At 32.4% G+C, this 27667-nt stretch overlaps 2 protein-coding genes across 3 annotated transcripts in view; both read right to left on the bottom strand.

Annotated features, from left to right (window-relative positions):
* The window catches only part of LOC111055083 (protein 4.1 homolog), a 37511-nt gene extending 21090 nt beyond the window's left edge, over positions 1-16421 (bottom strand). Inside the window, exons 1-6 of one of the 2 annotated variants that reach the window (XM_039443026.1) lie at positions 16250-16421; positions 14621-14979; positions 12407-12570; positions 9153-9248; positions 2215-2303; positions 831-999 (exon numbers count right to left, since the gene is read on the bottom strand). In XM_039443026.1, the coding sequence (XP_039298960.1) occupies positions 831-999; positions 2215-2303; positions 9153-9248; positions 12407-12570; positions 14621-14979; positions 16250-16344 (972 nt within the window). In that variant the 5' untranslated portion in view covers positions 16345-16421. The remainder of the gene's footprint in view (positions 1-830; positions 1000-2214; positions 2304-9152; positions 9249-12406; positions 12571-14620; positions 14980-16249) is intronic. The other variant, XM_039443025.1, reaches the window with a different exon arrangement.
* A 1265-nt stretch (positions 16422-17686) lies between these two features.
* LOC120354912 (band 4.1-like protein 1) overlaps positions 17687-27667 on the bottom strand; it is a 20405-nt gene continuing 10424 nt past the window's right edge. Inside the window, exons 2-5 of the mRNA XM_039443027.1 lie at positions 20426-20605; positions 18905-19052; positions 18139-18214; positions 17687-17775 (exon numbers count right to left, since the gene is read on the bottom strand). Of these exons, the coding sequence (XP_039298961.1) occupies positions 17727-17775; positions 18139-18214; positions 18905-19052; positions 20426-20584 (432 nt within the window). The 5' untranslated portion in view covers positions 20585-20605 and the 3' untranslated portion in view covers positions 17687-17726. The remainder of the gene's footprint in view (positions 17776-18138; positions 18215-18904; positions 19053-20425; positions 20606-27667) is intronic.

The following is a 27667-nucleotide window of genomic DNA, read 5'->3' as shown; positions in this document are numbered from 1 at the left end:
ATTTTAACCGAAGATGTTCAGTGAAGACGTTAAAAATAAAATCTACTCAGAAATTGAATTGGATAAAAAAGATTTTAAATAATAAATAATGAAAAGATTTGAATTGAATTAATTATTAAAGATTTTGCACTCAGCATTTTCAATGTTGGCTTCGAAATGTTATAATTATTCAAAACCATCCGGTTCTTCTGCCCGTTCTTGAACGACAAACCCAAACCGAACTAGTAAACAGCACTTAGCTTTTTCAATAGTGTGAAGGTAACATGAGCATTTCTAACTTACATGATAATACTACTCAAACTCAGAATGTAGAAAAAACGGAAGGACATGGAACATTATTCATACTATTATTATATTATATTCGTAAATGATAATACTACTCAAACTCAGAATGTAGAAAAAACGGAAGGACATGGAACATTATTCATACTATTATTATATTATATTCGTAAATAATACATATCATATTAGATTCTCAAAATATTGTATTTGTTTGCTTCATCCAATAAATAAATATATGAGCAACTACTTCAACATAAAATACTATTCAAACTGAGAATAAAAAACTTAAGAGCATGGAATATTCTTAAACATAATCTGATCTACTACTTCAACAAAAGTAGATAACAATAAAATTAATAGATTATCTGACCAGCTACATTATGAACAATTAAATAAATTAGAATGGAGTTATGATACTACAGTGGGTAGTTACCACAACTTCAAAGTAAGTGAAGCTTTCGTACTGGATGTGGATTACTTAGTGCAATTTATGAGGCTTATGATTCCTCTAATTAATAAATAATTTACATTAATTTAATGACACTAACCTTCATTTTGGACATTTGGTCTTTGTGTTGTTTGTCGTTCTCGAGGGCGGTCGATTGTTCGCTATCGATGAGTGCTGTGTTCGAGTTGATAAGATCGACGTTTCGATTTTCTTTTTCAGCATCGTAGTCGCTTTCATTCTGCTCGTTGGATTGGTCATTCGACAAACCACTGAAAATTTATAAATAATTAATTTCAATTAACAGCAACGTGGAAGGATTTTTGTATGAGATGGATAGCGCGATTCATAAAAAGAAGTCAGAATTGTTATTGAACAACGCTTTTTGGGATGTATCTGAATGTTTATTTATATTTTTGAATAAAGAATTTGAATTTTGAAGTTGGGACCGTATTCTTTTTAGGGCCGATTGAATCGTTGCACTTGGTTGCCGAGCAACTAGCAACCAAATACAACAATCTTACTGAATTGTCTGGTGCTAGGCAGCAGCTAAGTCGCACTAGACTATTAACATCCAACATAGCAATTTGATGTCTTTAATAATTTAATAAATTGGAATGGAAGTCAAGCTACTAGCATTAGTTACCAGAACTAATGAAAAAGAAGCAAATTATGAGGACTCTACATCCACAAACTACTAATTCACATTAAGCTCAATATGATAGAGCTTCTCACTTGTGGAATGTGAATAAAAATATGAGGTTAAGGTTAGGATAGGTTTTAAGTTGCATTCCTTCAAGTAATACAATGGTTACATTGTAAAATAGAAACATAATTCTAAAAAAAAACACTGGTGAACTTGCGTTCAACGGGACACCAGTCACTGCTCAGTAACAGTTATCACACAGAACAGAACAGTGCCAACGAAAACGTTACCAGCGCATGCACATTATGGATGCTCATTCCACGAGGAAGACGGTCGTCTAAAGCTCAACTCACACTTATGCGACTCAAGTAAAGAAGAGACTCGACTCTAGTCGAGAGCATGTGTTTCCAAATGGTGACACTTAGACCAGTCGATTCTTGTCTCCGCGACGTCACCCATTTGGAAACACATGCTCTCGAGTAGAGTCGAGTCTCTTCTCGACCTGAGTCGCGTGAGTGTGAGTTGAGCCTAAATGACACTAATCAAGAAGTTGACTTAACCTCGTCTTTATCAACTTTTCAAATATTAATCATTTGGCCTTTCAACCACTGGAACAATTTTAAACAAAACACTGAAAACTTTAAAAGATTCCGAATAAAACTATAAAAAACAACTTTGACAGAGAATATGTTATCCTGGCCGGCAAATATTCATGTTTCAACATTTCCATATTTTGAATTATATACATCAATAACATCATAGAGCTCTGTGACATTCTATAGTAGAAGCTAGATTTTATAGCTGGTATTAAAATCCCCAATATACGGATTTGCATACTCACTTTCTCTCTGCTTTTTCTTTATCCTTCTTATTTTTGCCAAATCCAATACCAATTGTGGGAAGAACAGCTACTCCGCCAGCAGGCTTATACTGCAAAACAAAATCGACAATAAATTATAGAAATGAAAATTGTAGGAGTGAGTTGGAATGGGTGTTTGGAAGAGCACATAAAAATTAATGAAGTTTCAAATTGATTTTATTTTAGATTTACTATTAATTTGCTCACGTAAAAGCAAATTATCAATACTTATACCGGATGGCTTCACTATGACAAAAACTAAAAATAAGTTTGATTAATCACTTTCAATTCATTTATTTATTCACAAGCATTATTTTCAAAATGCAATGACTCTTGGACTGAGTTAGATGATTGATTCAAATCAGAGACCCAATAAGTAGCAGACCACAAAATTCAAAAAACAAGAAAATAGTTGAGACATGCACTTAACACATCTATTACATTCATATTATTCACATGAATAATTTTTTTTCTTATTTTACAATATGATTATTTTTATCCTATATACAATTCTAATTCCAAGTGAAACACCACAATGTACTGATATGGTATCAGGCTGGAGTATGATAATTATGATACATAGAATGAGTGATAATGAAAACAGAGAACATGCTCATCACAGTTAAATTGTTTCAACATTAAAATAAAGGAATAGTCGAATTTGCGTTGTTCAGGGTTGATCAATATTTTATACAGCCAATGAATGATATTTTACAGACTGGCCACTAACATAAGTAACGTTTCACATGTCCGATACATCTGTGCAGTCGAAAACGCGCTGTACAGGCACAGAATACATACAGAATGGAAACTCGACCAGAATGGTGTCCCCAAAATCCGCCATCTTGAAAGAAAGACAATCTAGCTAGTGCCACATAGAGTAGCAATGATTTGGCAGTTCTGTAAAATAGTTGGTCTCTAGTTGTTATCAGTTGTTCAACTTTGTCGCCTTGTGAAAAAGTAGCATGTATCGGAATTTATAAATGTTTTTCCAATCACTGAATTAATCATCATTATTCAGTATGATATTACAAATATTATTTGATATGATGTAATGATTTGAATTGATTCATTTAAAGTGATTTGATGGTATTTTTTTATATGAGAACAAAAGTAGCAATGCTTCAATACTTCGATTTGAGTGTGTTTCGAAATTAGCGGTAAATTTAATTTCAACCAAGATGGCGCAGTCGTATTGCACTCAAGGTCTTGGTGTCATGTAAAATGCATTGGTTTGATTGGAAGTTACCTTTCTGAATGTATTCTGTGGTACAGGCGAACATTGTAACTTTTATGTGTTCTATTTTTAGGTGTACTCGAAGACTATTCGTCTGACATGTGAAGAATTACGTTAGTGACCAGCCAGTTAAAGCAAACCTTATGATATACTTTTGCTAAAACCTTATAAAAACTCAAAAACTAATGAGAATCACAGAAGCAATTTTGGGTCAAAACAAACCGAACGGTAGTGCTATACAGCTTACATGACTTATTTTTCTCTTATATTTGTTTTGTATATTGAAAAACTCTGCAGTTTGCCAGTTTAACATGATGAGTGATATACATGTCTCCTGAGACTTTTACTTGTACGGACTTCCAGCCTGACAGGCAGGCATAGCACAGTGTGCTATGCTAGATACATGTAAAACTATCCAGGGTGCTAAATGATTTTTTTGGTTCATTTTCCATAAATAGAGCCCATAGACCTAAAAACCATTACAGGACCGTTACAGGCCGAATGATGACTTCGGCAGAATGATGACTTTGATTTTCAATAGCTGATGTCTGGCCGTTTCCGTTCTACACCATAACATTGTTTGTAGGTACTTTTTCAATATAGATATACGGGAGATCAATCGTTATCTTCCTAGATATATATTTTTCCTTTGTGAAAGAATAGTTTGCAAAAGTTATGTAGCGCATGTTTATTGATTGAATCATAATATTGATTATTACTGGTATAACTATAATTTTTCAAAAGTAAGCTGCTGGGTTTGTTTACTATCTGTTAATGACCATTGACACGATAAAATTGACTAATAAATCATTCAGAGCCCATGCAACACATTTTTATTGCCAAGTGGGATTCACTAGACACTTTTCCATGTAAAATATAAGTAGAGATATAATATTTCAATAGATTATGTGAATCTATATATTTTCATCTATCTGCCTGGATACTTTTCCAGTAGAAACACTAGCTGCATTCTTTCTTATCTATTTCCTTCATTATTTCCACCAACACATCTCACATTCTATATATTTTGTTCAAAATCATAAATATTTCTCTACATTGATTTTATCTTTGAATATTACCAACATGAACATGTTAAATATTAATTACTGTTATATTAATAACATTTATTATTAGAAGTTAGTACTGTACTGTTTTTTTCAGAATAAAAATGGAAGAAATAAAGAAAAATCTAGATTATAACTATTTTCTAAATACTGCCTCCAGTGCTACAGAAACGCTGTACACGTGGGCTATGGAGAATTCAAATAGATACATTCATACTTGAAAGATAGTCCTAGCCTTCATTACTGGAAATAGTTGATAGATTTACTTGTAGAAGGCGATGTTGTCAAGAAGGTATACAGGAACCGAGAGACTTGTATGGCACAGTGGGCCAGACAGCTACAAGACCTGGGAGACTTGTTTTTTTTTCTTTTAGGGCTACTTTTGAATATGAATAAGAATATAAATCTTAGTACCCTGACGAAATATCATGTCGGGACGAAATTATTTTAAATGCGTACTAAGATTCCTGGGAGACTTGTATAGCACACACGGACAAGGCGACTTTTCGTAGCCGCACTCCTGTTAAATATATTTAAATATATTTTTTATGCAGCCGGTTGAAATTTGATTAATTTTGTAATAGCAATTAATAACGGAGAACGGTTGATGAAATATTTCTGAATGAGTATTCTAATGAAAAATAAGTAAATTCAGTAGATTCAGCATGTAATAGTAGAATAACCAATGAAATATTGGAAATGTTCTATCTACTTTCGTTGTATCAACAAAAGTTTCTACTTACAACTAAAAACGAGTACAATAATTGGTAATCACTAAATTGATCATATATTTTATTTGGTTGAATTTTCGATTCATTTTATCAAAATAACATATAAATAACATTTTATAAAAGATGATTCAATTTATCATCACTCATAAAGTCGAGAAATAAGTAGAATTAGTTAACTTTTATTACGTAAAGTAGGATTTTTGAAGCAGTTACACCCAACCCAAGCATGCGAAAAATGAGAAAAATCAATGTTAACAAGAAAACATTAAATTTATTGGAAACAAGCAACATTTGAAAAGAAAATAAAAAGAATGGTAAAAGATGAAAATACACACCATGATTAAGTATTTGATATTTTAATTTGCTCTCTAAGATTCGACAGAATTTTTACTTTACTAGGATCAAAGTATTCAAGTAAAAAGTACAGTTACTGTCGTATATATTGTATACTGTCGTTATACATTGTTATAAGCCATTAAATTTTATAATTTTAGAGATTTTAGGTTGGCTGATAGAAACGGACATAACTTCAAAACCAGGTAGTAAAATGTGTATAAATACGTGTATTTTACAGAGTATATATACAGATAAAAAAACACCTAAAAATAGAAATATACATTAATAAGCTAGAGCCGACTGTCAATCAAAAGAGCTGACAAATTGTGGACCAATGATTGAAGGTAAAATGGTAGAAAAGGAAGCAAGTAAATGGATAACATTGAAAGAGCTGATATCGTTATTGATTTTGATCATTCAATTTGAATGCATGAATTTTAATGAATCAAAACAGTTTGTTGAATTGAGACAGCAATGTTCAACATAAAACAGAATAGAACAGGAGTTTATGTGAATGAAGACTTTTTGCCAGTAGCATGAATTGTATATTAGAATGATGATAATTTAACAATTGAATTCTTCAATTCTCAATTAATGTTTCACGGACTTATACTTTTGTTTTCGGATCGAAGAAGAACGGTTGATGAAATATTTATGAAAAGAGACTACCAAGGAAATGAGATAGTAGTTGTGTTTATAGATGCAAAATAGGAAGCTTGATTTAATCTGAAAAAAAATGCATAGCAAAATACAAGTTGTCCCCAAAAGAATGGCCCAGTTTTTTAATAGATTAATTAATTCATTAGGAAGAAGGACTGAACATCAACAAATCGTTCACTCAGTTACTCAGAGATTACTGAAATTAACAAAAATTCATTATGAAGGATCAATGTGTGTGAGGATAAAAAACCAATGCCAATACCTTGAAATCCATCCCCAGTTGTGTGTAAGGTACCTTCTGGAACACCTACATCAGCTTACACTCTGTTTTCAATATGACAAGAAAAGGGAGTACCGAAAACAATTATTTTGCTATTCACGCTTCTCCTGTACTTCATGCCATTGAAAAAATATCAGCCGGTGTAGCATCAGTTGGAGTAGACATCTTACACACAAAGTTGCTGGATGTCATATATGCAGTGATTGGCTGTTTTCACACACAACGATTTCGCGACGACACGACACTGACATCCAGAATGTCCTCCGATATGTCGGCTGGCCGATTGTCAATCGGAAGACATTCTGGGTGAAGTGTCTGTGTCCGTGTTGTGTCATTGCAAAATCGCTGTGTATGAAAACGGCGTTTTGTTGATGTTAAACCTTCTTTCCAATTTATTATATAATAATTTATATTTATAGCTAATGATCTATTTGTAATCGGGTCATTCACTTAGGGACAACTGTACTTAAAACAGTGAAAGCGACTGCGCCAGCCAAGTGTCAAACCAAATACAGAAAGTATAAAGTGTTACCATTACTTACAAGGATGTTACTTTTGTACTAATAATAGTTCGAATGGGAAAGGTCCAATCGACGAGAACTCCTAAATTACTCACCTGCTGAAGAGGACCTCTCTCTAATTGATTTATTAATTTATTTAGTCTAGAATGAAATTTTCATTCCAATAGAGATGTGATAAATTGTATAAGAAGATCATTTACTTGGAAAGTTGGTCGGATATAACAATTTCACATGATAATAAAATGAGAAATTACCATAGACAAAAGTCAACATCAACACACAAGAGCTATGAGTCTTATTAATTTATGAACGATTCTGAGATTAGAACTTGGCAAGAAGTTCGACTTTGTTAGAAGGAAACAATAACGAAATCGTTGGTACAGCCCTAGTAAGAATACTTTGATTCTAGTAGTTAGTTACCAGGAACCCAATTGAACTTGTCCTGTTTCAGATTGAAAACCAAAGATTCAAGTTGTTTGACTTTAGTATATCGTTCATCTATACGGTCTTGATACTTGACAAATATGATTTTCCTATAAATCAATAATTATAGTTAGCTATACCTCACTTTTAGCCGACGATATACTTGATATACTCCATCTACAACTGGGTAAAAACGTTTTCCTGGATGTATGTTTGTTGGGGCGGACATGATCCGTCCCTAATACATGTTTGAAGTACATGTACATAATTACCTTCTTCTAAACTTGATACTAAGTGTTATATGAATATTATAACCTTTTTATTGAGCACCTTTAATATATTTAGAATAATACACAGAATTTTTTATATAATCTCTATTTCTTTAAAAGACGTGTTGTATAGTTTGGAACATTTTTATTTGTCTCACTAAGGGCCGGTTTCCTAGCTCGGGATTTAGCTAAGTTCTAGACTTTAAACAGCTGGAGTCAGAAAATTGGCTTTACGAAATTAATTTTCGAAAAACTAGAAAATTGAACACAAAATGAAATAAGGAGAAAATCGTGTAGTTTCAGCTATTTTGAATTATATAGGAATGTTTTATTTGTCAAGGAAAAACGTTTTCAATTATTCTTCTTCTTCTTCGATGGCCCTACAGCCTAAATCGAGCCCTGGCCTCCTGAATCCTGCCTCTCCAACCATCTCGATCCCTTGCCTCCTCTACCCTATCTCTTGCATCCTTTGAGACTCCATCCATCCATCCATCCATCCATCCATCCATCTAAGCCTTGGTTTCCCCACTGGTCTCCTTCCACCTGTTTGTCCTTTCCAAATATAGAAATAAGTAAATAAAGATATCATAAAAACTGCGACCACGCCCCGTTTCGGAAAACCAATTTTCTGACACCAGCTGTTCAAAGTCTAGAGCTTAGCTAAATCCCGAGCTCGGAAACCGGCCCTAAATGAAAATACAAGCCTTAAATTTGTTTTACGTCGTTTAAAATTTATGCTCGGTTCACGCACGTTTATCAAATGTAACTGCCTTAAAAAGAGATCCTCATTCAACGGAGCCATTGAATGTTATTGGAAGCAGTCAGCAGTCATTTTTTGAGTGAAAGTAAACATCAACTTCAACACACAAGAGCTATGAATCTTATTAATTTATGAACGTTCTGAGATTGGAACATAATTATTGTATGCTAGCTAGGGAGACAATCTTAATTGGTTTGAATTCGTTCTTAAAAATAATCTTACTATCTTATTACTTCGTTCTAATACACCTCTAAGTAAAGATAGCCCTAAAAGCTTTATTTTACAGTCATTATATTTGACAAACTTTTATAAATGATTTTATTTCCTATTAGACAATGCCTTTGTCAATAATTATTATTAAACAAAATCCCTTTAGTAATTTCAATTTATAGACTTGTCATTAGACCTTGTCTGGTATATATTAGATATTCCTTTGTTAAGACAATCAAATATTTGCTGACTATTCATTCAAATATCTACCATAATTTATAAGGCCAGATAAATTGTCATAAAATTAAATGACTATATAATGCAGCCTTGAGTATTGGTAACACTATAACATACATTCTGTGAAAAAGGCGCTTTGTGCAGAATTTGATGGCAAAACAAACAAATTTGTTTCTCTCTTCAAATAGCTACCTTTGGCTTGTCCTCCGATTTTGAATTTTCTGCCTCATATTCGCCTTCGGTGGAACTTATGGAGCTCGAGCTATTGCCACTCGGATGACGCCCGAGCTGGGTGTGAAATGACAAAAATTAATGATAAACAGCCGCATTCTATGAGAAACAGCTGCTGCTAGTTCAGTTAATGATGGAAACATGCAACGTTGAAAGATAGAAGGTTGGAAACTCATCAGCTGATATAATAAGATTCACTTTAAACTGTCAGTGTTGTTTGAATGGGAAACAATGGTGTTATTTATAGATGAGCTGAAATTTTCTGGAATGAACGTTGAAAGTGATTCTCACAGGGGCTATGGTAGTTATAATATATGTAGTAGGTATGGTATAATGCAATTCACTTTACATTCAAGATTCAAACTTTAAACTTTCAGCTATGTTTTTGAATGGACATTTATGTTGTGATTATAAGGAATGCTGGCAGTAAAAGTGTATCTATTTACTATTTATACGGTCAGTTGACATTCATGTATCAATTTTTTTTGAACTACCATGCATGTACTGTGAAAGGTTATCTCACACCGCCGTACCATAGCTTGAAATACAACATTTGAAATACGTATCTACCAATTTTAAAATGTCCGTTTCAAGCAGGCTTAACATAGATTAACATTAGGAGATACGACGGTTACATCTTTCAAAAACGTATTTCAAGCTCCGCTACGGCGGTGTGAAATAGCCTTAACGGAAGTAATAAATTTCTAATAATTAAATAGCCCATGAAATTGAATAATAATTAATTTAAATAACCCATAAAATTGAATTTTCTTTCAAAATAAGCCAACTATAGCAGTTTTATACCGGAAAAAGGATTAGTACAAAAAATTAGAATTCATCATACATCTTTTTAAGCAAGCACTAAAAATTGCCTGATTGATTTCAAAATTTGAATTTACTATTCAATGGCCAAGTTCCTTGTCCGAATTTTAGTTTATCTTGAATTTTTAATAATTTCGAAGTGTGTTCTCCTAGTAGCATAATTTCATAATAATCTTAATTAATCAGGAACATAATTTGAAAGGATGCTACTGAAAGAGAACATTATGAAATAATTGAAGAGGAAACCATCAACTTGAACAAGGAATCTCGATGTCGAATCTATCATGCGGATATGTTGCATAAATAAGTTATGATAAGTTAAAACTACTAACCGAAATCACATTCAGAAATCAGTAACGTAATTTATTGTGCATGATCAATTATCATTATACTAGTCCTATTTTACGATAAGGAATTGTAATTTCGAGAATGTCATTTCATGTTTTATACAATTATCTATTAGATATTCACTATTTATCCGCCATAAGAGCTGGAGAATTCAACACATTGATGTTATCACACCAACTATCCCTACAATCAACTGATGAGTGTTCAACAATCTTTCTATTAACCTTGAGACATATGAAACATTACAGTGTTAGTACTTGCAGTGTCCTCCAATTATTAGTTTTTCCCTGTTATGCACTGAAAATTTAGTCCCCAAGATTCTGATGTAGATAGAATGCAATAGAAAATGACCAAGGAAGGATGGAGATTATGAGAGAAATGACAGAGAACTCCTCCTTTTCCCCACCAAAAACATAAAACAAAATTGTAATAACACGGTAATATGCAAATAAAGTTATCATAAAGCCACCTATAAGTAATAATTTAAAATAAAATCTAATTGATATTATTCTAGATATTGTGAAAAATTCTGATTTGGTTTAATTGGAATTTCGTTTTACCAATCATTTTGTATTTAATAGCAGCGGAATAATTGCAATTTTAGGTATCCTTCTATCTACGCTAGAAGGAAATTAATTCTATGGTAATTGAAGCAATAAAAGTCCATGTAAATTAGAGGTTGGAACAGTCACAAGATTCAGTAAATTCAAAAGTTTCCACACTACTAAACATTGAGGATACAAAAATGGTCAGTTATAAGTTTTGTATCAAAACTTCTAAAAATGATTGTGTAATATTATTTAAAAAATGCTTACAGTATTAAATAAGCATTGGAGTATCCAAAAGTGGTCACTTTCTAGGGTTTTACAAATGGTTAAATATGATACTACTTGATGAAAATACAACTGATGATGGATCATGGTACAGGTACAAGCTATGTGTCCCAATAATTCATTTCTGACAAGAAAATTGAGATTGGTGTTGAATTCAATTTATTTTCTTCTTTCAATTCTATTGCTTTTTTTAAATTATTTTTCCATTTGACGGTAGACTTGAACTGAAATTTTCCACCATCAAATGCGAACTATAATAATAGATAATAAAGGCATAAAGTTGACACATGATTGGTATAAATACAGAATAAATGAATCAATTATTGCGTATTTTGCGGAACATAGAACTCAACATATGTACAATTTTGAGAACGATATCATCAGAAAGTAGAAAGTAAGAAATTGATAACCTCAGATGAAATCCCTAGATAACATACCCATAACATGACCATGTTTTTAACCTCACAAAACATTGTAAGCAAAACGACAAAGTGAATCTCATTATGTAACTACAATGACGTTAAAATTGTTGAATTTTATGCTGGTGTTATGTGCATCTATATTTCTCAATCAATCAATAAATAAATTTACTGTAAGAAAAAAAAAATCAAAATATTCAAGCTCCCGTGATGTCTATTGGTTAGGCTATGTCGATGATTTCTCCTGAAAATTAAGCTGGTGAATTCCCCTTTCTACAAATGGACTGATATATTTTCAAACTCTGCAAATTTATGTGGATACAAAATAATTTTAATTTTTTTTAGAAAAACACATTACAATAGAATATTAAGTATGTTTCTATACTTCTGTAATTTTGATTTGGAATGAAAATGATTCGGTTTGAAGTGAAACACCAATGCTTTGTTTAATTTCCTCTTCATTGGGCATCATAACAAAGGCGTTAAGACGAGTTGTTGGATTCTTCAAATTGTCGTTGGATAATTTTCGTTTGTTGGGCTGGGGTTGAACCAAACGAGCTTGAGCACGAATTCTGGGACATAAAACACAAAGAAGTAACCCGACACATGAGAAGTATGATAAATGATGTCTCTAAAAGTGCATGAATCCAATGTTAGTTCTCATTGCCTACGAACTTTCAAACTGGCTTTATCCAGGTTTTTATTAAACTTTGTTCAAAACAAGCATTCGCTCATTTGTCTAACCCATGCCTTAGAGAAGGAGAATAGTAGGTATGAAAGAGAGATCACTCACCTTGCCCTTCTTCTCCTCCTTCTTGGATTTGGCGGGAGAAGTGATCTTTGTGATACGATCATGGTCCATGTCAGGAATGTGATCGGGAGGATAAGGCATCGTGTGACGTTTGTTAGCAGCATCGGAGCTTGGTTCAGCCGTGGCTGAACGTGGACCACCAAGAGCTACAAAATCAAAGATATTAACTTAAGAAAAAATGTTGACATCTTGAAAAACAACAGATTTCTTGCATGGATAGACTGCATTTTTATAGAGTGTTTCAAACCCCAACAATGACCCAAATGGACCAACATAGCAAAATAAAGTTTTTTAAATGAAGTACGAATTCTGAAAAAAACAGATAACTTACATAATAGATGAAAACACAACATGATAAAAGCTGTATTCACGAAGTGTTTCACAACTTATGACCCACACACTACAAATTCGAAGATATTAACTTAGGAAATGTTGTTCAAATTCTCAAATCAACAGAGCCTTTTTCATAAGAGACCGTATAAACAAAATCAATGACAAGAATTAGAGCGTATTTACAAATAATGAGTCAACTAGGTAGGTTAAGGCTAGTTTATTTTACTAGGGTAGGGTACCTATTTGGTTTTGATTAGAAAGCTCACACTCAGAGGCCCGGTTGCACGTATATCTGTTAAATTTAACCATGATCATCGTACTCATTCAACTAGTTCATTGATTACGTTGAATAATGTTTTTAACAGTGGTTAAATTTGATAGACATACGTGTACTCGGAATAGGAGTTATCCATGTAAAATAGACGAACAGTGATGAGCATCAAAATGAGGTAAGTTTCATTATTAACATTATGTATCTGTTTTCATTATCTAAGAATTTTTAAAGTTTATGATACAATAAACAAGAAATGTGATGCCATTATGAGGTAGCAAACTGAACCAATTAATGAGAACTATTCACAGGACGTTCGTTCAAATATTCAATCACAGTGTTCATAGCAATTTATTTATTTATTTATTTATTCATTCATTCAGAAATACACAACTTTCAGAAGAATACCACAGGCTTACGCCCAAAACGGTTCCAATTCCAATATATACAACAGTCATACTGTAGCTAGTAATGGTTCACTTCCACATTTTTCAATTAAACACTGATTGAATTTACAATTACAAACAAAACAAAAATCATTAAAAACAAATTACAATTAAAAACAAAAATCATTTTTAAATAATAAACTTCTAAAATGAATTAAATCAATTACAAATTATTAAAATTTCAAACTTTGAAAAAACTAAAATTTTGAGACCGAAAGAAAAACACACTATTTAGAACTTACCACAGCTGTATATCAATGAGTTACGTACATAACATACATATTCACAGGAAGGTTCGTTTAAAGAAAGTTCTCTGTTTAGGTTGCATGATAAACTAACAATTTTCTCATCGATTTTTGCTAATAGAATGTGAAGATATTAAAAAAATGGTAACTAATGATAACGAATTACAATTGTAACAATTATGATAAAAAGTAACTAAAATTGTTTCCTTATTGAGCTGCTCTTTTTAACAGATACGTGTCTAATTGCTGTGTAATTGGATTGTGTCTAATGGCTGTCTTATTGAGCCTTTAGCTGCTCTTCTAACAGATACGTTCTCTCCATGCTCCTAGAAATCATTCTTTTAATAGCAAACAAAACTATTAATGAGAATTACTGCTTACAAGAAGGTTTGTAATCTCTGTGTTCATGATGAACTATCATTTTCTAATTGAGTTTTTGCTGTCTAATGGATTGTGTGAGTGTACATGGCAAACTATTCTCTCATTCTACATAGCTATTAATGAAAACTACTATCTCGAGGAAGGCTCATTCATGAAGTGATACTCATCTGATTGCCATGTACACGCACACAATCCATTAAACAGTAAAAACTAAATGGGAAAATTATAGTTCATCATTAACACAGAGATTACGAACCTTCCTGAAAACAGTAATTCTTATTAATAGATTTGTTTGCTACGAAAAGAATGATTTCTAGGAGCATGGAGAGAACGTATCTGTTCAGCTAAAATCTCAATAAGGAAACAATTTTAGTTACTTTTTGTCACGATTATTACAATGACAATTATTAGTACGAACAAATAAAAATTAAATAAATAATAATTATTTTTGTTTTTGGCAGACGAAATAAATTGATTCATTGAAAAAAGTGTTTGTTTTATTTAGTGAAGAGATACTCACTGTCCATGCTCCTAGAAGCGAGCCTCCTAGCACTGAGACTGCGCTGGAACTGGGGCGCCGGTCGATCAATGGGCAGCGTGCTGGTCTCGTAGTGAGTTCGTCGCGAGTAGCGGAACTTGGACGAGAACCGTGGAAACAGACCTGCCTTGGGCGGTGGCTCCAGGGAGGTAAGCCGGAAGAAGGTATGGTGCTCGGCGCAAACCTTCCACAGCTTCTTGGCGGCCCGGGTCCGAGCCAGCTTGAAGCCAACCGTTGACTGGTACTGCTCGAAGTCGCCGGGTCGGATCTTCACGTAAAAGTAGTGTCCCTTGTAGGAGATCTTCAGTATCTTGGGCCAGGCGAACTTGCTGATACGGAGGCTGAAAACAAATTAGTTCCAATAAGTAACGAATCAGTTATATTTTTGTTACAACTCAGATACAATTACAGTACAATCTTATTATTATGACAATAAATACTCTCATGCATGGAAGCTCCCTATACGAATGGAGGAGTTGCTGCAGACCTGAGAAACTCTCTCAAAAATCCAAAAATACAGTATCTTCAAACAGATATTGATTGATATGACAAATGATAACTCAGCTTCTGGTGAACCCAGTTAAAAGTGGAAAAAACGATTTGAATATCGAATTCCTGACATACTATCAAGTAATTAGAACTAAGAAATGAAATAATAAACTTCTACATAATGATTCAGTTACAGTACATACATTATATTATACAGCTCTGTTACAAAACACTCAGTTTTACTTTTTGCAAAATTTATCAACATAAGTTACATGCTTGAAAATCATTTTACAGTTACGAGAATTGCCGGTATCATTTGTCACCTATTCTATTTATGCATTATTGTATTTGTCTTGTCTACATGTGTCTTACTGTTATGGTGAATTATTTGAAAGAAGATATAATTTATATAGAGGATATCATCAATTTATGCATTGGTCTTGTCTACTTGTTTTGTACTATTATAGTGAAATAATTTGAATTAATAAGTCTTTATTCTTAATTTGTACAAACACATCATTATTACAATGATAAAATAATAGATTATATAAATGAATTATTTTCATGAGTTTCAACTGCTTGCAAAAGTTAGTTAGTTAGTTAGTTTTAAAAATTCTCACGGAGGTCAGAAAAGGATCCTGTACCCACACACTGTAAGTTTATTTAATCAGTCAATACATAACCTCACTTTATAGAATCTAATAGAATAAATTTGAGAAATGAATAATTTAAGGGCTTTTCATACAATAAATTTAAATTTGCTTCTTGAAATAATTGTCTGCGACAGGCAGAGCCCCTGATGTACAGATAAAACAAAATTAAATGAGTGTAAGTAGAAAAAAATCTTTGAAACTTGACTTACACTCATTTGGAACATTCAAAATAATTAAAACATTGACCTTTAATTTTAAGAGTTAAATCAGGAGTAATATGGATCGATATTTTATCAATATTGGACATTGTGCGCTGAGTAAACAGCCGCATTCTTTTACGTCAACTATTGAATGTAAGCTATCATTAAAAAAATTCAATTCTACTAGCCGATCAATATAGACGAATTTTTTTTTAAATTCAATTCAGTAGTATTTTCCAATACAATTAGTATTTTTCAATTCTACTTACCGATCAGTGTAGACGAATATCCCCGTTGCACAAACTCCAATCATGATATCAACGCCTTCTGAATCTTTTGCTGGATGAAGATCAACGCCGTACATTGCTAGCTTTTTGGCATTCTCCAAAAAGTGCAATTCTGCTTCGGCTGGTGTCTGGCCTCTGGAAACAACAACGAACAAGTCTCGAATATTACAAAAATCTAAATAAACATAATGAAATTGAAAGCCATCATATAGGCAAAATTTTTCAAAATGCTATTCACGTGATGTGACAACTACAAATTAATGTTAAATTTAGCAACCATTGAACTTTCAGAAGGGTACAGTATGAATTATTGAACAATTTTATGCATCGGGCTATACATAATGTTTTGTCAAACATTTTGAATTGTAAAATTTTTATTTCTCTCATACGTCATTTATCAGATATCATATCAACTATTTATAAATTCAAAATTCGTTCACTTTATGGCTTTGCAGTGTAAATCGTGTAATTCAAAATGTGACCAATATAACAGTAGCCTACCTAAGATTTAGGACTGTGCTGCATAAATAGGAATAGGACCAGTTTTTGGCTTCAGCATGTTGTATGTTCCTTTCAGCAAGTTTTATGATGAAATAAATTTGTTTAGCTAATATAGTTGTGTAGGAAATTATTATATTTTTACTAAATATCCCCAAGCCGTACTGTATTTATATTCGAATGGAGAATGTTTTGCTGGGCTGAAAGAAAGATGTCGTGACATGTACCTATCACATAATTCTCTGCACTCGCTTATGTAGGGGATCAAACCCTAATATATGGTAATGGCTTTATGTCACGAAGACAAAACAACCGCTTCGCAATATTGATTCAGATACTCGTAATGCATTCAAAGTAATGAAAAAATATTGACAGTTCTTTAGTACTCACAGTAAATATCACAAACAAAGAATAATCTCTCTTGAATCTTGGGAGAAAATGATTGGATTAAAAGTTACTGCGAATGAAGCTATAATGAATATTGGAATGAAAATTAATAAACGACTTGAAACCACCACATTCATTTCTAAATAAAAGATTAATTTTTCTCAATATAACTTCATAGTGATATGAATTCATATAATCAAGTTATTGATAATATCATCATATTATCACTATTTGATATGATAATATTTGATGATTCATATCATCATATTATCAAGCTGATATTCAACAATTTTCACGAAATAAAAATAATATTTCCAACAAGTACTATCAAATTCCGCATTAATAGATATCCCACACAAGCGAAAACTATCCAAAATATTTGTAATGAATAGCCTTTCATGTAGAAATCATCATGTTGAACATATGCTTAATGCCATGAAATATTAAAATTGTGGCATTCAAAGAATGTCACATTTATTTAGCAAGGTCAATAAAGCAACTTGAATCAGATATCAAGCTACCAGTATAACTTGCTGAATTATTATGAATTGTACCTATGATAATAATAGTGTACTTACTTTCCACTGAGAATGTCATTTCTGACTTGAAGGCATAGTTGATATCTGAAAAAAACAAATTTCTAGAATTAATATCACTTATACAATTTATAGATTCTATGATAATGATAGAATTATAATATTACAGCTGAATGATTGTCATATAATGATTATTGAATTAAAATCTAAACTAGAGAGAATACTACAAATAATAAGGGAATTAATTGAAACCTAGTGGTGCTATTTTGCACTAAGAAATATATGGAATCACAATATTCACCATCTATATACATTTCCATGCGATTAAGGTTTTGATTTATAGTTTGAAAAGGTAAGATAAGTATGAACGTCTAGATCGCTGTCCGACAATGCTGTAAATGTATTTTTAAACATTTTCCAATAAAAATATTAGGAGATGACAAGACTCACCTCGTTATGTCTTCTTTCAACCCTGCAGGATCAGGTGGGTAGAATTTCACTTCAAAGTTGAAAGTCCATGGCTCGCCTAGTTTGAAACAAAATATAGAATTAAATATAGTCGTCATTCAACACAGCAACAAAGACAATTTTCATAAATTGTAAACAGAATTCATCGATCAACAATGTCAGAAAAAAGCAGAATGTCAAAATTTAAGTACAGAATGTAATATAAGGTTTGAGTCTTTTCATACAATAGAAAAACTAATAATCATCATGAAATAAGATAATTGTGGCACATATCAAGCATGTCACATTTATTCAACAAGGTTAAGTTAAAAACATTATAAATGAGAAATCATTGTTCAAGATACAATACTATTAGTTAATACTACTAGAAAATTACTATTTTTCATTCAATTTTCATAGATCAAACATCACATTATGCAATCCCTGACTTATCGACCATTACAAATTTTGGAAAGTTGAAAAGGCGTCAGCCTCAAACAACTACATTACCTAAATTTAGTGAATTGTCCAATTTAGGTTGTGCCAAACGATTTCCACTTCCTAAGAGATGACTGAAAGATAATCTAGATTTCTAGAAGTGATAAAAACTACGTTTCACGTTCAAGTAAAACCACGTTTCAAGTCAAGTTGAATGAGAACACCCATAAACACTTGGAAACACGACAGCCAGTTTAGAACAGCCAATACGTAATTGATCAACTATTAGTGAAATTGTAAGCGTAATTTTAAATCAAGTTTTCTCACTTACTTTTCACAAACTTGGATATTCTCTTATCCAACTCCAACCAACTCCGAGGATCTTGATCAGTAGCATAAGTGAGACTGAAGTAATCTTTCTCCAGTAAATTCAAGTGCTCACACACACTGTCGAAAAGGTCTTCTCCTTTCGCCTTTCTCTGCAAAAATACAAACATTATTTAATATAAATATATATTAGATTAGATTTTATCACATCACAAATCATAGTTCCATTTTTACAGAAAAATGTATTAATATTATATAATAATATAACGAATGGGAGGATAGAGCTACAATAGAGATTATGATTGAAATTAATTCATCCGTACAAATGCACAAATTGTATGAATATTCGAATTAGTCTATGACACGAATGACATTTATCTATGACACTTTGTCTGAGAGTAATCAATCAATAGATAATAATTATCTATTATTGTTCTTGACAAAAATAGGTATGTCATTGTGGAGGCATAAAAATAAAAACGCTTCCTTGATTAGAGCAGAATATCAGCTGGTGGGAGAAAATAATTTCAAACATTTTTGGAGACGTTCTTAGATAAGCACACTTTGGTTATCTAGGTTACCAATCAGCTACAGGAGGATCAGCTACCAATCAAATCAAAGCCGTAGCTGATTTTAATATTGTGATTGGTTCTCGAAATGTGTTTGATTGAGCATTTCTTCGGCAACATATATCCTAATTATAAATAAGACCCTTGAGGGAGACAAAGTACACTTTTTGTTCACCACTTCTAAAAGTACATTAGTATACTATGCTATGTCGTTTTTAAAATGATAATTCACAAATAACATGTATCTGCCGAAATATGTCCATAGTTTCATGTACCATTCTCTTGGTAGGTACACAAAATCACCTCAATTATCACCTTGTAATTATTATTTTCTTGAAGAGCACTTATGGGCTAGGCCAACATCGTACCACTAATCTAGATGAACGAAGAACAGCCAACAACGTCAGTATCACGTAATACAAAAGATATTCACAATAAATAATGTGAAATGACATGAAATTAGTGTTCATCGATGAAGATAACATTTCCTATGGGCTGAACCATATGAGGCTTTCACATGCTTTCAGACAAGTCGGCAGGTCAGGAAGCTCTGCGATTGGGTTGGTGTTCGGGAATCAGCTGATAACCAGCCAATCGGAGAACTTCCTGCCCTGCCGGCTCGTCTGAAAAACGCCTCATGTGGCTTGGTCTTCAATCTTTCATGTCAGCATTTTGAAATTAGAGGTTTTAATACCGGACCCTGACAACAATGACTTTAATACTAGACAACAATGAAATCTGATGATTTAGAATATTTTGAGTATCTTGCATATTTATTTTTTTAATAAAATGATAGTATACTGATAAATCAGAATATTTTCTGTATCATTCATATTTTTAAAATTAAATGATAGAAAATCATACTCTATGACTATGAGATTCGGCAATTCAGAATATATTTTCTGTATCTTTCTATCTTTCATGCACATTTTAAAAAATAAAATGATAGTACTTACGTCGATTGGCACATCGAGAACAGAGCCATCTAGGAGAGTGACCTTAGCAGTTGTGAGCTTGCCTCTGGGAGTCGATTGGTTGGACGACTTTTTGGCGGGAGATGGAGGTACAGGCACCTCTTTTTCTGGCGCTGTATCCTTCTTCTTCTCCTCAGGCATCCTGCTACTACTTCACTCAAACTGCAACACAAAAATACTGTGAGATAAGATATTTATTCAACATGACAGCATACGAGTACAATAGACACTTAATTATCGTCAAGGAAGATACATAGGTGAACATATCATCCTTGATTCAGTTATTATGCTTTATATATTATTCATATTATATAAATATGAGAATGTCGTTTTTTGAAAAACATAAAGTCATCTGTTAGGTGGACATTAATGTCAAACTTCGCCATTTCATCAAACAAATGAAACATTCTATTGTGGTTGGCAAATATCAAATCAATAGTTCATTGATCTGATATTGATTGATAATTAACTCATTTCTGAAAGATTTGAATAGCCCCAATCAATAAATAAAATCTCCATTTCACAGCGAATTGTTATTGACAAAATGCCCACCGCTCTTTATTTAGGTAGGATTTGTGCCGACCAATAAAAAGGAATTTATCTATCTATATACGGTAACTAGCGTTACCCAACATGTGTTGTAAAATACTATGAAATACGCTTCATTATTATTTATTTTTAATATTATACTTTGTATAAATACTAGCTTCAAGTTTCGAGTTTCTTGAGAATTTAGGCCAAAATAAGATCAACATCATTGGAGGCTGAATAAGAGTGTTGTTGAAAGAGTGCTTCATCTTTACAGGAGGTTCAAGAATAGAAATCGATGAATATAATAGTGTATTTTGTGAAAGTGCCGAAAGGAAATAGATAACGGGGAGCGTTCCAATGAAAGGTCATTCCGATAAAAGTGTTTTACTCATTGTTCTCTGGGAAGATGACTGATGTGAGTTCGTCGATCAATGAAATGTATTTACCATTCATGACTCAAGTTCCTCAGAAAAATTACTGATAGTACACAAATAGAAGAGCTGTATTTTTATCAAATACGCATCACAATAATGTGTAAATGTGTAATGTGTAAATGATGATATTCTTGTTTGAAATAATTTTGACCAAAAATATTTCTGATTTTGATGCACACTGATTCTGTCATGAGGAAATATCAGATTTAACTGAAACACATTGAAACATATGAGGCTGGTAATCTAAACGAGGTTTCAAGTGATTCCAAACTATCGGGGAGTATGTAGTATGAAACCAAGTTTTTATTAATGGAATCAAATAATTTGAAAAATACAAATTCTTGATGTCTGAAGACATCACACATAAAAATGAAACAGATGTGGATTATATTCAACAAGGGTTGAAATATGGAAAGTCAAATCCAAAATAATTCTGTTAAACATCAAGCATGATCTTCATCTTAATCTAACTATAATCCCTAATAATATACCATATTTAATATTTCTTATAATTTTCCAAGTTTTCATTTTTTCCTTTACAGTTGTGTTGTGAGTGATGTTGTGGTACTTTTCCATAATGAAAACACAAATTTAAATTGTAAACCACTTTTTACTTTACTTCAACTACTAGCTTTCTTCAACATTTTCTAGATCCGTCGATTTGATACACTGTCGGTTGCTCAACCCAAGATTGAATAAACAGAGAAAACACAAAATCCACTCAAATCGTAGGTAAACAACAAATCAAGTATCCAAGCTGCGTGTGATTCTTATGTTCTTTTTATTGAAATTTAGGTCATGGATATAGAAGCAATTGAACTAGTTGTTGATTTTAACATTGTTGGCCAGTATTTTTCTCTATTGTTCACTAGAGATTGATAAAACAATGAAATTTAGTTTATTTATTTTATTGTGCGTATGTACGGTACGTATTTTGATTTATAAAGAAGAGACAACTTAAAATCGTCTTATTCAGTGTGTCTGTTTTGTACATTTTTGACATCATTCATCATGGCAATTTTCTACATAAGCGAGTATTTTATTATAAAGCAAGTATTTTAGGGTGGCCCAAAAGTCACTAACCGCCATAGCTTAGGAAACAACCTCATCGGTAGTGAATTTTGTACCAACCTATATATTTATAGAGAATCATCAATAGTGGTGTAACAATTGAAACTAGTTTCTCGGTTTTTCAATCAATAAGCAATTGTGGCAACTTTAATTCTCTTATTCAATTCTAATGTATTATCACATTATTTGAGATTACCATGGAAATGTTAAGTATGAATTTAGAAGCTTTAAAGCCTTTGATAGCCGTTTTAGCACGGACGAAATAAAATATGTGAATAAGTGAAATTCTTAATTATTCAAAAAGGAAATTTTCCGGGATACGAAGTGCATCTGTATGAAAGGGCAATTTTTATAATATAAGGGGACTCCATAACAACACAATGATCGAAATATGTGAAGAGACAGCAAGTAGCTAAGAAAATGAATGCACTGTATAAAATGATAAGCCCACTTGATCACTCACAGAAGACTCACAATAACAACATTGGTTACGTATCCCCAACATTATTAAATAATACAGCATAATAGTGATTGGAGCAATGGAATAACCATCATCTTAAGGGCCTCAATCCACTAAATCAAATTTAAACCATAAGGCACGATCTAAAGTGGTCTGCACGCACTCACACAGAGTGTTCCACAGTAGTCCCCAGTCCCCACATCTATAGTCAATGAATATTCTTGTTAATAGTGGTGCATTACACGCGTTGCAGACAAAGGATATCATTAGTTCTTATGGGAGTGTTCACACATATTCTGCCAATGTGTGACCAATGTATCACTCGCATAACAACGGACTGTCAATTATTTTGCTCAACATATATTATCAGAAAAGATTATCAGAAATTCATGGGAAATTGGGGCTGAAGTTTCATATGAGTTTTCAACAAATAATTTAATGATCTGAAAAGTTCTTCGAGCATAACCTTACTTTAGACAATTAATTGGACTTATTTTAGGAAATGAAGATGTTAAGCACCAAGCCCTGTTTTCTCTTTCAAGAAATGTATGGAATGTTTGATCAATAAATAAGTAAAGAATTTAGTTATGAGAACTGAGCGTGCAGATGATGACAGGTTAGCGCTTAGCGCTACATTGTTGTTGATACAGTACAGGATACGAACGTATCAAGTATAATTCACATCAAATCAAAAACATCAATATTAACAATTTTGAAAAGGAACGTTCTGCTTACAAGAAATTAATAATTCATTGAAAAATAGATAAATAGTCCATAGAATATAATGATTCAAAGAATAATAGTAATGATTAATGGATTGAATAAAATTTGTCAAAAATACCTACTTATCTAAAAATAGATCTGCTTATCTACTCACTTGAAAATAAATTGAATTGATTAAATTTTCACTATTAATCCACTTACACTGTCACACTCTTCTTGAATATTTTTTATCTAAAGGTATTGCATTAATCGATTTACCGCTTATGACAATCAGTTGTATTCAATATTGATATGGATGATCTAGCCAACAAAATTATTGATAACTTGATGGATTGGATGAGTCACTAGTATATTAGTGGAAAGTTTGAATGATAATTACAAAACTTTGTATGCGTTACATTGTTTTTTTATAAATTTCAAACACCAAAAACTATTAATGTTCTAAAAATACCAAATGAAAAATGAATTTTTCCAGAAAAGTTACAAAATAGTTCGAGACGGTGGTTGTTGGTACAAAGCTCTGAAAAACGGAACCGCCCGGGAAAATCAGGACGTCTGGGTCACCGCAAGTATAACCTACCTAGCATTCATGATGTAGAGTATACCTGTAGGGTTTAGGTTGTTTATATGGCGGCCGACAAAGTTCAAGGTGTGACGAGGTCAATGACCTATGAACTGTGACGACTCTGATAGCAGCAGGCAACAGTTTACTACTACAACTCACAAAAAACCTACAACTTGCTAGTATTGCCTCAGGTAGCAGCTCTAGTATCACAATACAGCACGCCTCGACAATATCTATCAAGATAGTAACTTCGATAGTGAAACCATCACAAATTACTCTACTCTAGATAGGAATTTATACTGTGCTATAAAATGAAAATGTCTACTACCGAAGAAGACAAATGACAAAATTGTAAATGCTAACGACTTTTAAACCTGACCATAAACTTCCAGTGGTTCGGAGTCTACCTGAAATTGCATCATCCGTAAACTATTGTTTGTATGAATAAACTATTGAAACCTATATGAGTACTCTTATGAGGGGAGAGGGGGCTCTTATTGTTTCAAATTCACCTACTACATTTATATGTAAATTGTCTAAATAAATTAGTTCATTTATAATCACCCACCATAGAATTCAGTGACCACCGCATTACCACGCACGTCTGAGACTCATGTAGACATCATAATTCTTGAAACAGAAACTAATCTTTCAAAAAAAAAAAAAAAAATGAAACTCATACCTTGAAAAATTCTACATTTTTGGCTCAGGCTGGACCAACTGGTCCTGGAGCCGACTACTTCCGACAGACTATGTTTAAAGACCAAACAGCTGTTTTCTTTTTCTTCCAACTCCGACCGACTGAGGAGATCTGTGTTATTCTATTATATTAAGCGAGCAATTTCTGAATATTTGTTTATATTTTTATATTTGGTTATTTATATCTGGTTATTTATGTCCAACGGATCTCGAAAACGTCTCTAACGATTTTCACGAAATTTGGAACATAGTAGGTTTATCCATGATATAAAAATTCGATTGCACTAGGTCTCATCCCTAGGAAAACTTGATGAAGGACATGAAAAGGATAACAATTATCCATCCTTGGAAAAACAGATGATAATTTCGTCATCTGTCGAAACAGAAGATGCGTGTGTGGGAGTGAAAAGATTAATTTCCAGCTGTGTAATCAATCAGCGAGAAATATTATCTAGACAATTTAATCGACTTGATCAAAATAATTTGATTTGTTGAGATGGCATGATAATCCTTCTAACTAGAGTATATCATAATTATCAAAATTGATCATTATTTGACAATTTTAAGTGATTAGTGAGTGTTATTTTGTTATTCAATTTGGTTTGTAAATAATCTAAATTAGAACTTTTTTGTTTTCAAATGTTTCGGACTGAAAAATGAACCTGAATTCAAGTGTATGAATTTTTCAAGAAAATTGAACCTGAATTCAAGTGTATGGAACATAACCTTCTTTTTGGACTATTTATAGTGTATAAATCAAAATTCGGTTTACCAAAAAACAGTTTTGGGCTGTGCCTGTTAGTCCTTCCCCAATCATTTTAATGAATTGTGTTCGGTTTATCAATAGTCAATAAATTAATAAATAAATAACGAGCGAAGCTCGGTGCCCTGATATTAGATATAATGTCATCTCTATAATAATCTTCACCATATTCTTATAATATCAATAGCTTCTTATAATCGTCTACACTCTCATCTTCTTAAATGCCTATTTCCTATTTTGTGATGGCTATTTCTATATCAGGTAGCTATCTTTTGTATTTATTCTTTTGTAGGAATAATGGTGATATATAAATATGGTTGAATCTAAAAAGAGTTTTATAGTTCTCAACTATTGGTTGTGATCGTATCTGGTATAGTTTCCTCTTCCTCATACGAATTAGTTGAGCCATTTTACTATGAGCAAAAGGTGATAAGCTGCTCTAGACTAGACTCACCTTTTTTGAAGCATTTGCTTCAAAAGTTGAGCAAATGCTCTAGTTTATTCATAAAATTTTGAGTATGAGCTTTTACTTTTGAGCAAATGCTTAAACTATTTTTTTAATGCGCATGAGCAAAAGGTTTTGCTCACGTTTATTCATAGAAAATGAAGCAAATGCACCATATTTTAGAAGTATAAGCAAATGCTCAAATTTATTCATATCTGGAGCTTTTATGCTTTTCATGGTTAGTATTTGAGTATCGCATTTTTTATAGATCATTTTCAGTCATATTTTGTAGTAATTTTGATCAGTTCCATTCAACAATATTTTCACTTGTCAAAGTAGATGCACTGAAGATGGCCTGACAACACCTTTCCAGCAGAGAACTATCTTCACAAAGCGTAACAAACAACAAAGATGAGAAAAGTGGAAGAAGGACGAAGAACAAAGAATGATGAGAAGTGAGGAGGAGGAGGAGGAGGAGGAGGAGGAGGAGGATGAAGAAGAGGCAGGTTTCCGGCGATTTGCTCGCCCCTCCTCCTCCTCCACGCCCAACATTACCTCACCAGTTTCGAATGATGTCAGCGACTATTTAAGTTTCACATCTTACAATTCTATAACCTTTATCAACTCAACAATTCGGTGTTTTAATACTACTAGTAGCCAACCAGGTTCACCTACAGCTACAGTAATAAATAGTTTTGCAAGTACATAATACATAAGTTGTAATTTAATAATATGTACAATGAGTATGAGTTGTAATTCATGTTAGATTATAATGAACTTCATCCGCAATAGAAAAATAGTAAGTAAAAAGGACTGAAATCTACAGAAATAAATTTTACAACTGACAGTAATGATGAACAAATATATAATAAAAAATGTGGTTGGGTTTGCTTTTATATAAAGAAGATGATTACTTTTATGTTTTAAATATTTATACATTTTTATTGTAATCTATTGTAGGCTTTTTATTTTATGTGCAATTTATTATTGTAAGGCTTTCTTATGTGGAGAAACCCAACTAGAATTTTATCTTACCGAATAAGTAGAAAATAAGGTAATACATATTTGTGAGCCTGATGGTCTGCATTTAGATTAAATTGCCTTCTAAATATCTATACTTGATTGGTGATTAATAATCATTTTTGGATGACTCAATTTTTTGGATGTGTAAACTTCATTATCATAAGAAGACAATATTTAGGCCTATAGATACTCGTAATAATATAATCAGAAATACTTGTGAATAGATAAATAGATACTCGTAATAATATAATCAGAAATACTTGTGAATAGATAAATTTAACTCAAAGTTTGGGAGCCTGGTAAACCAAACCGTAACAATGGACACCTCAAATTTTCACTTCCCACTTGAAAAAATTAATCTTCATCGTAAAAACTTTAGAACTATCGGACTTTTCACCCACTCTGTATATGCAACTATAATACAACGCAAACCACAAACCTAAACAGAAATAACATAGAATTTCAATTGTAAGTCATAACCGGAAATTTCACATCCCGTCACAATGAAGT

This window comes from Nilaparvata lugens, chromosome X (assembly GCF_014356525.2).
Source record: "Nilaparvata lugens isolate BPH chromosome X, ASM1435652v1, whole genome shotgun sequence".
Classification (NCBI taxonomy): Eukaryota; Metazoa; Arthropoda; class Insecta; order Hemiptera; family Delphacidae; genus Nilaparvata; species Nilaparvata lugens.
Note: the sequence above shows the minus strand (reverse complement) of the source record. Positions and strands in the feature narration are given on the sequence as shown.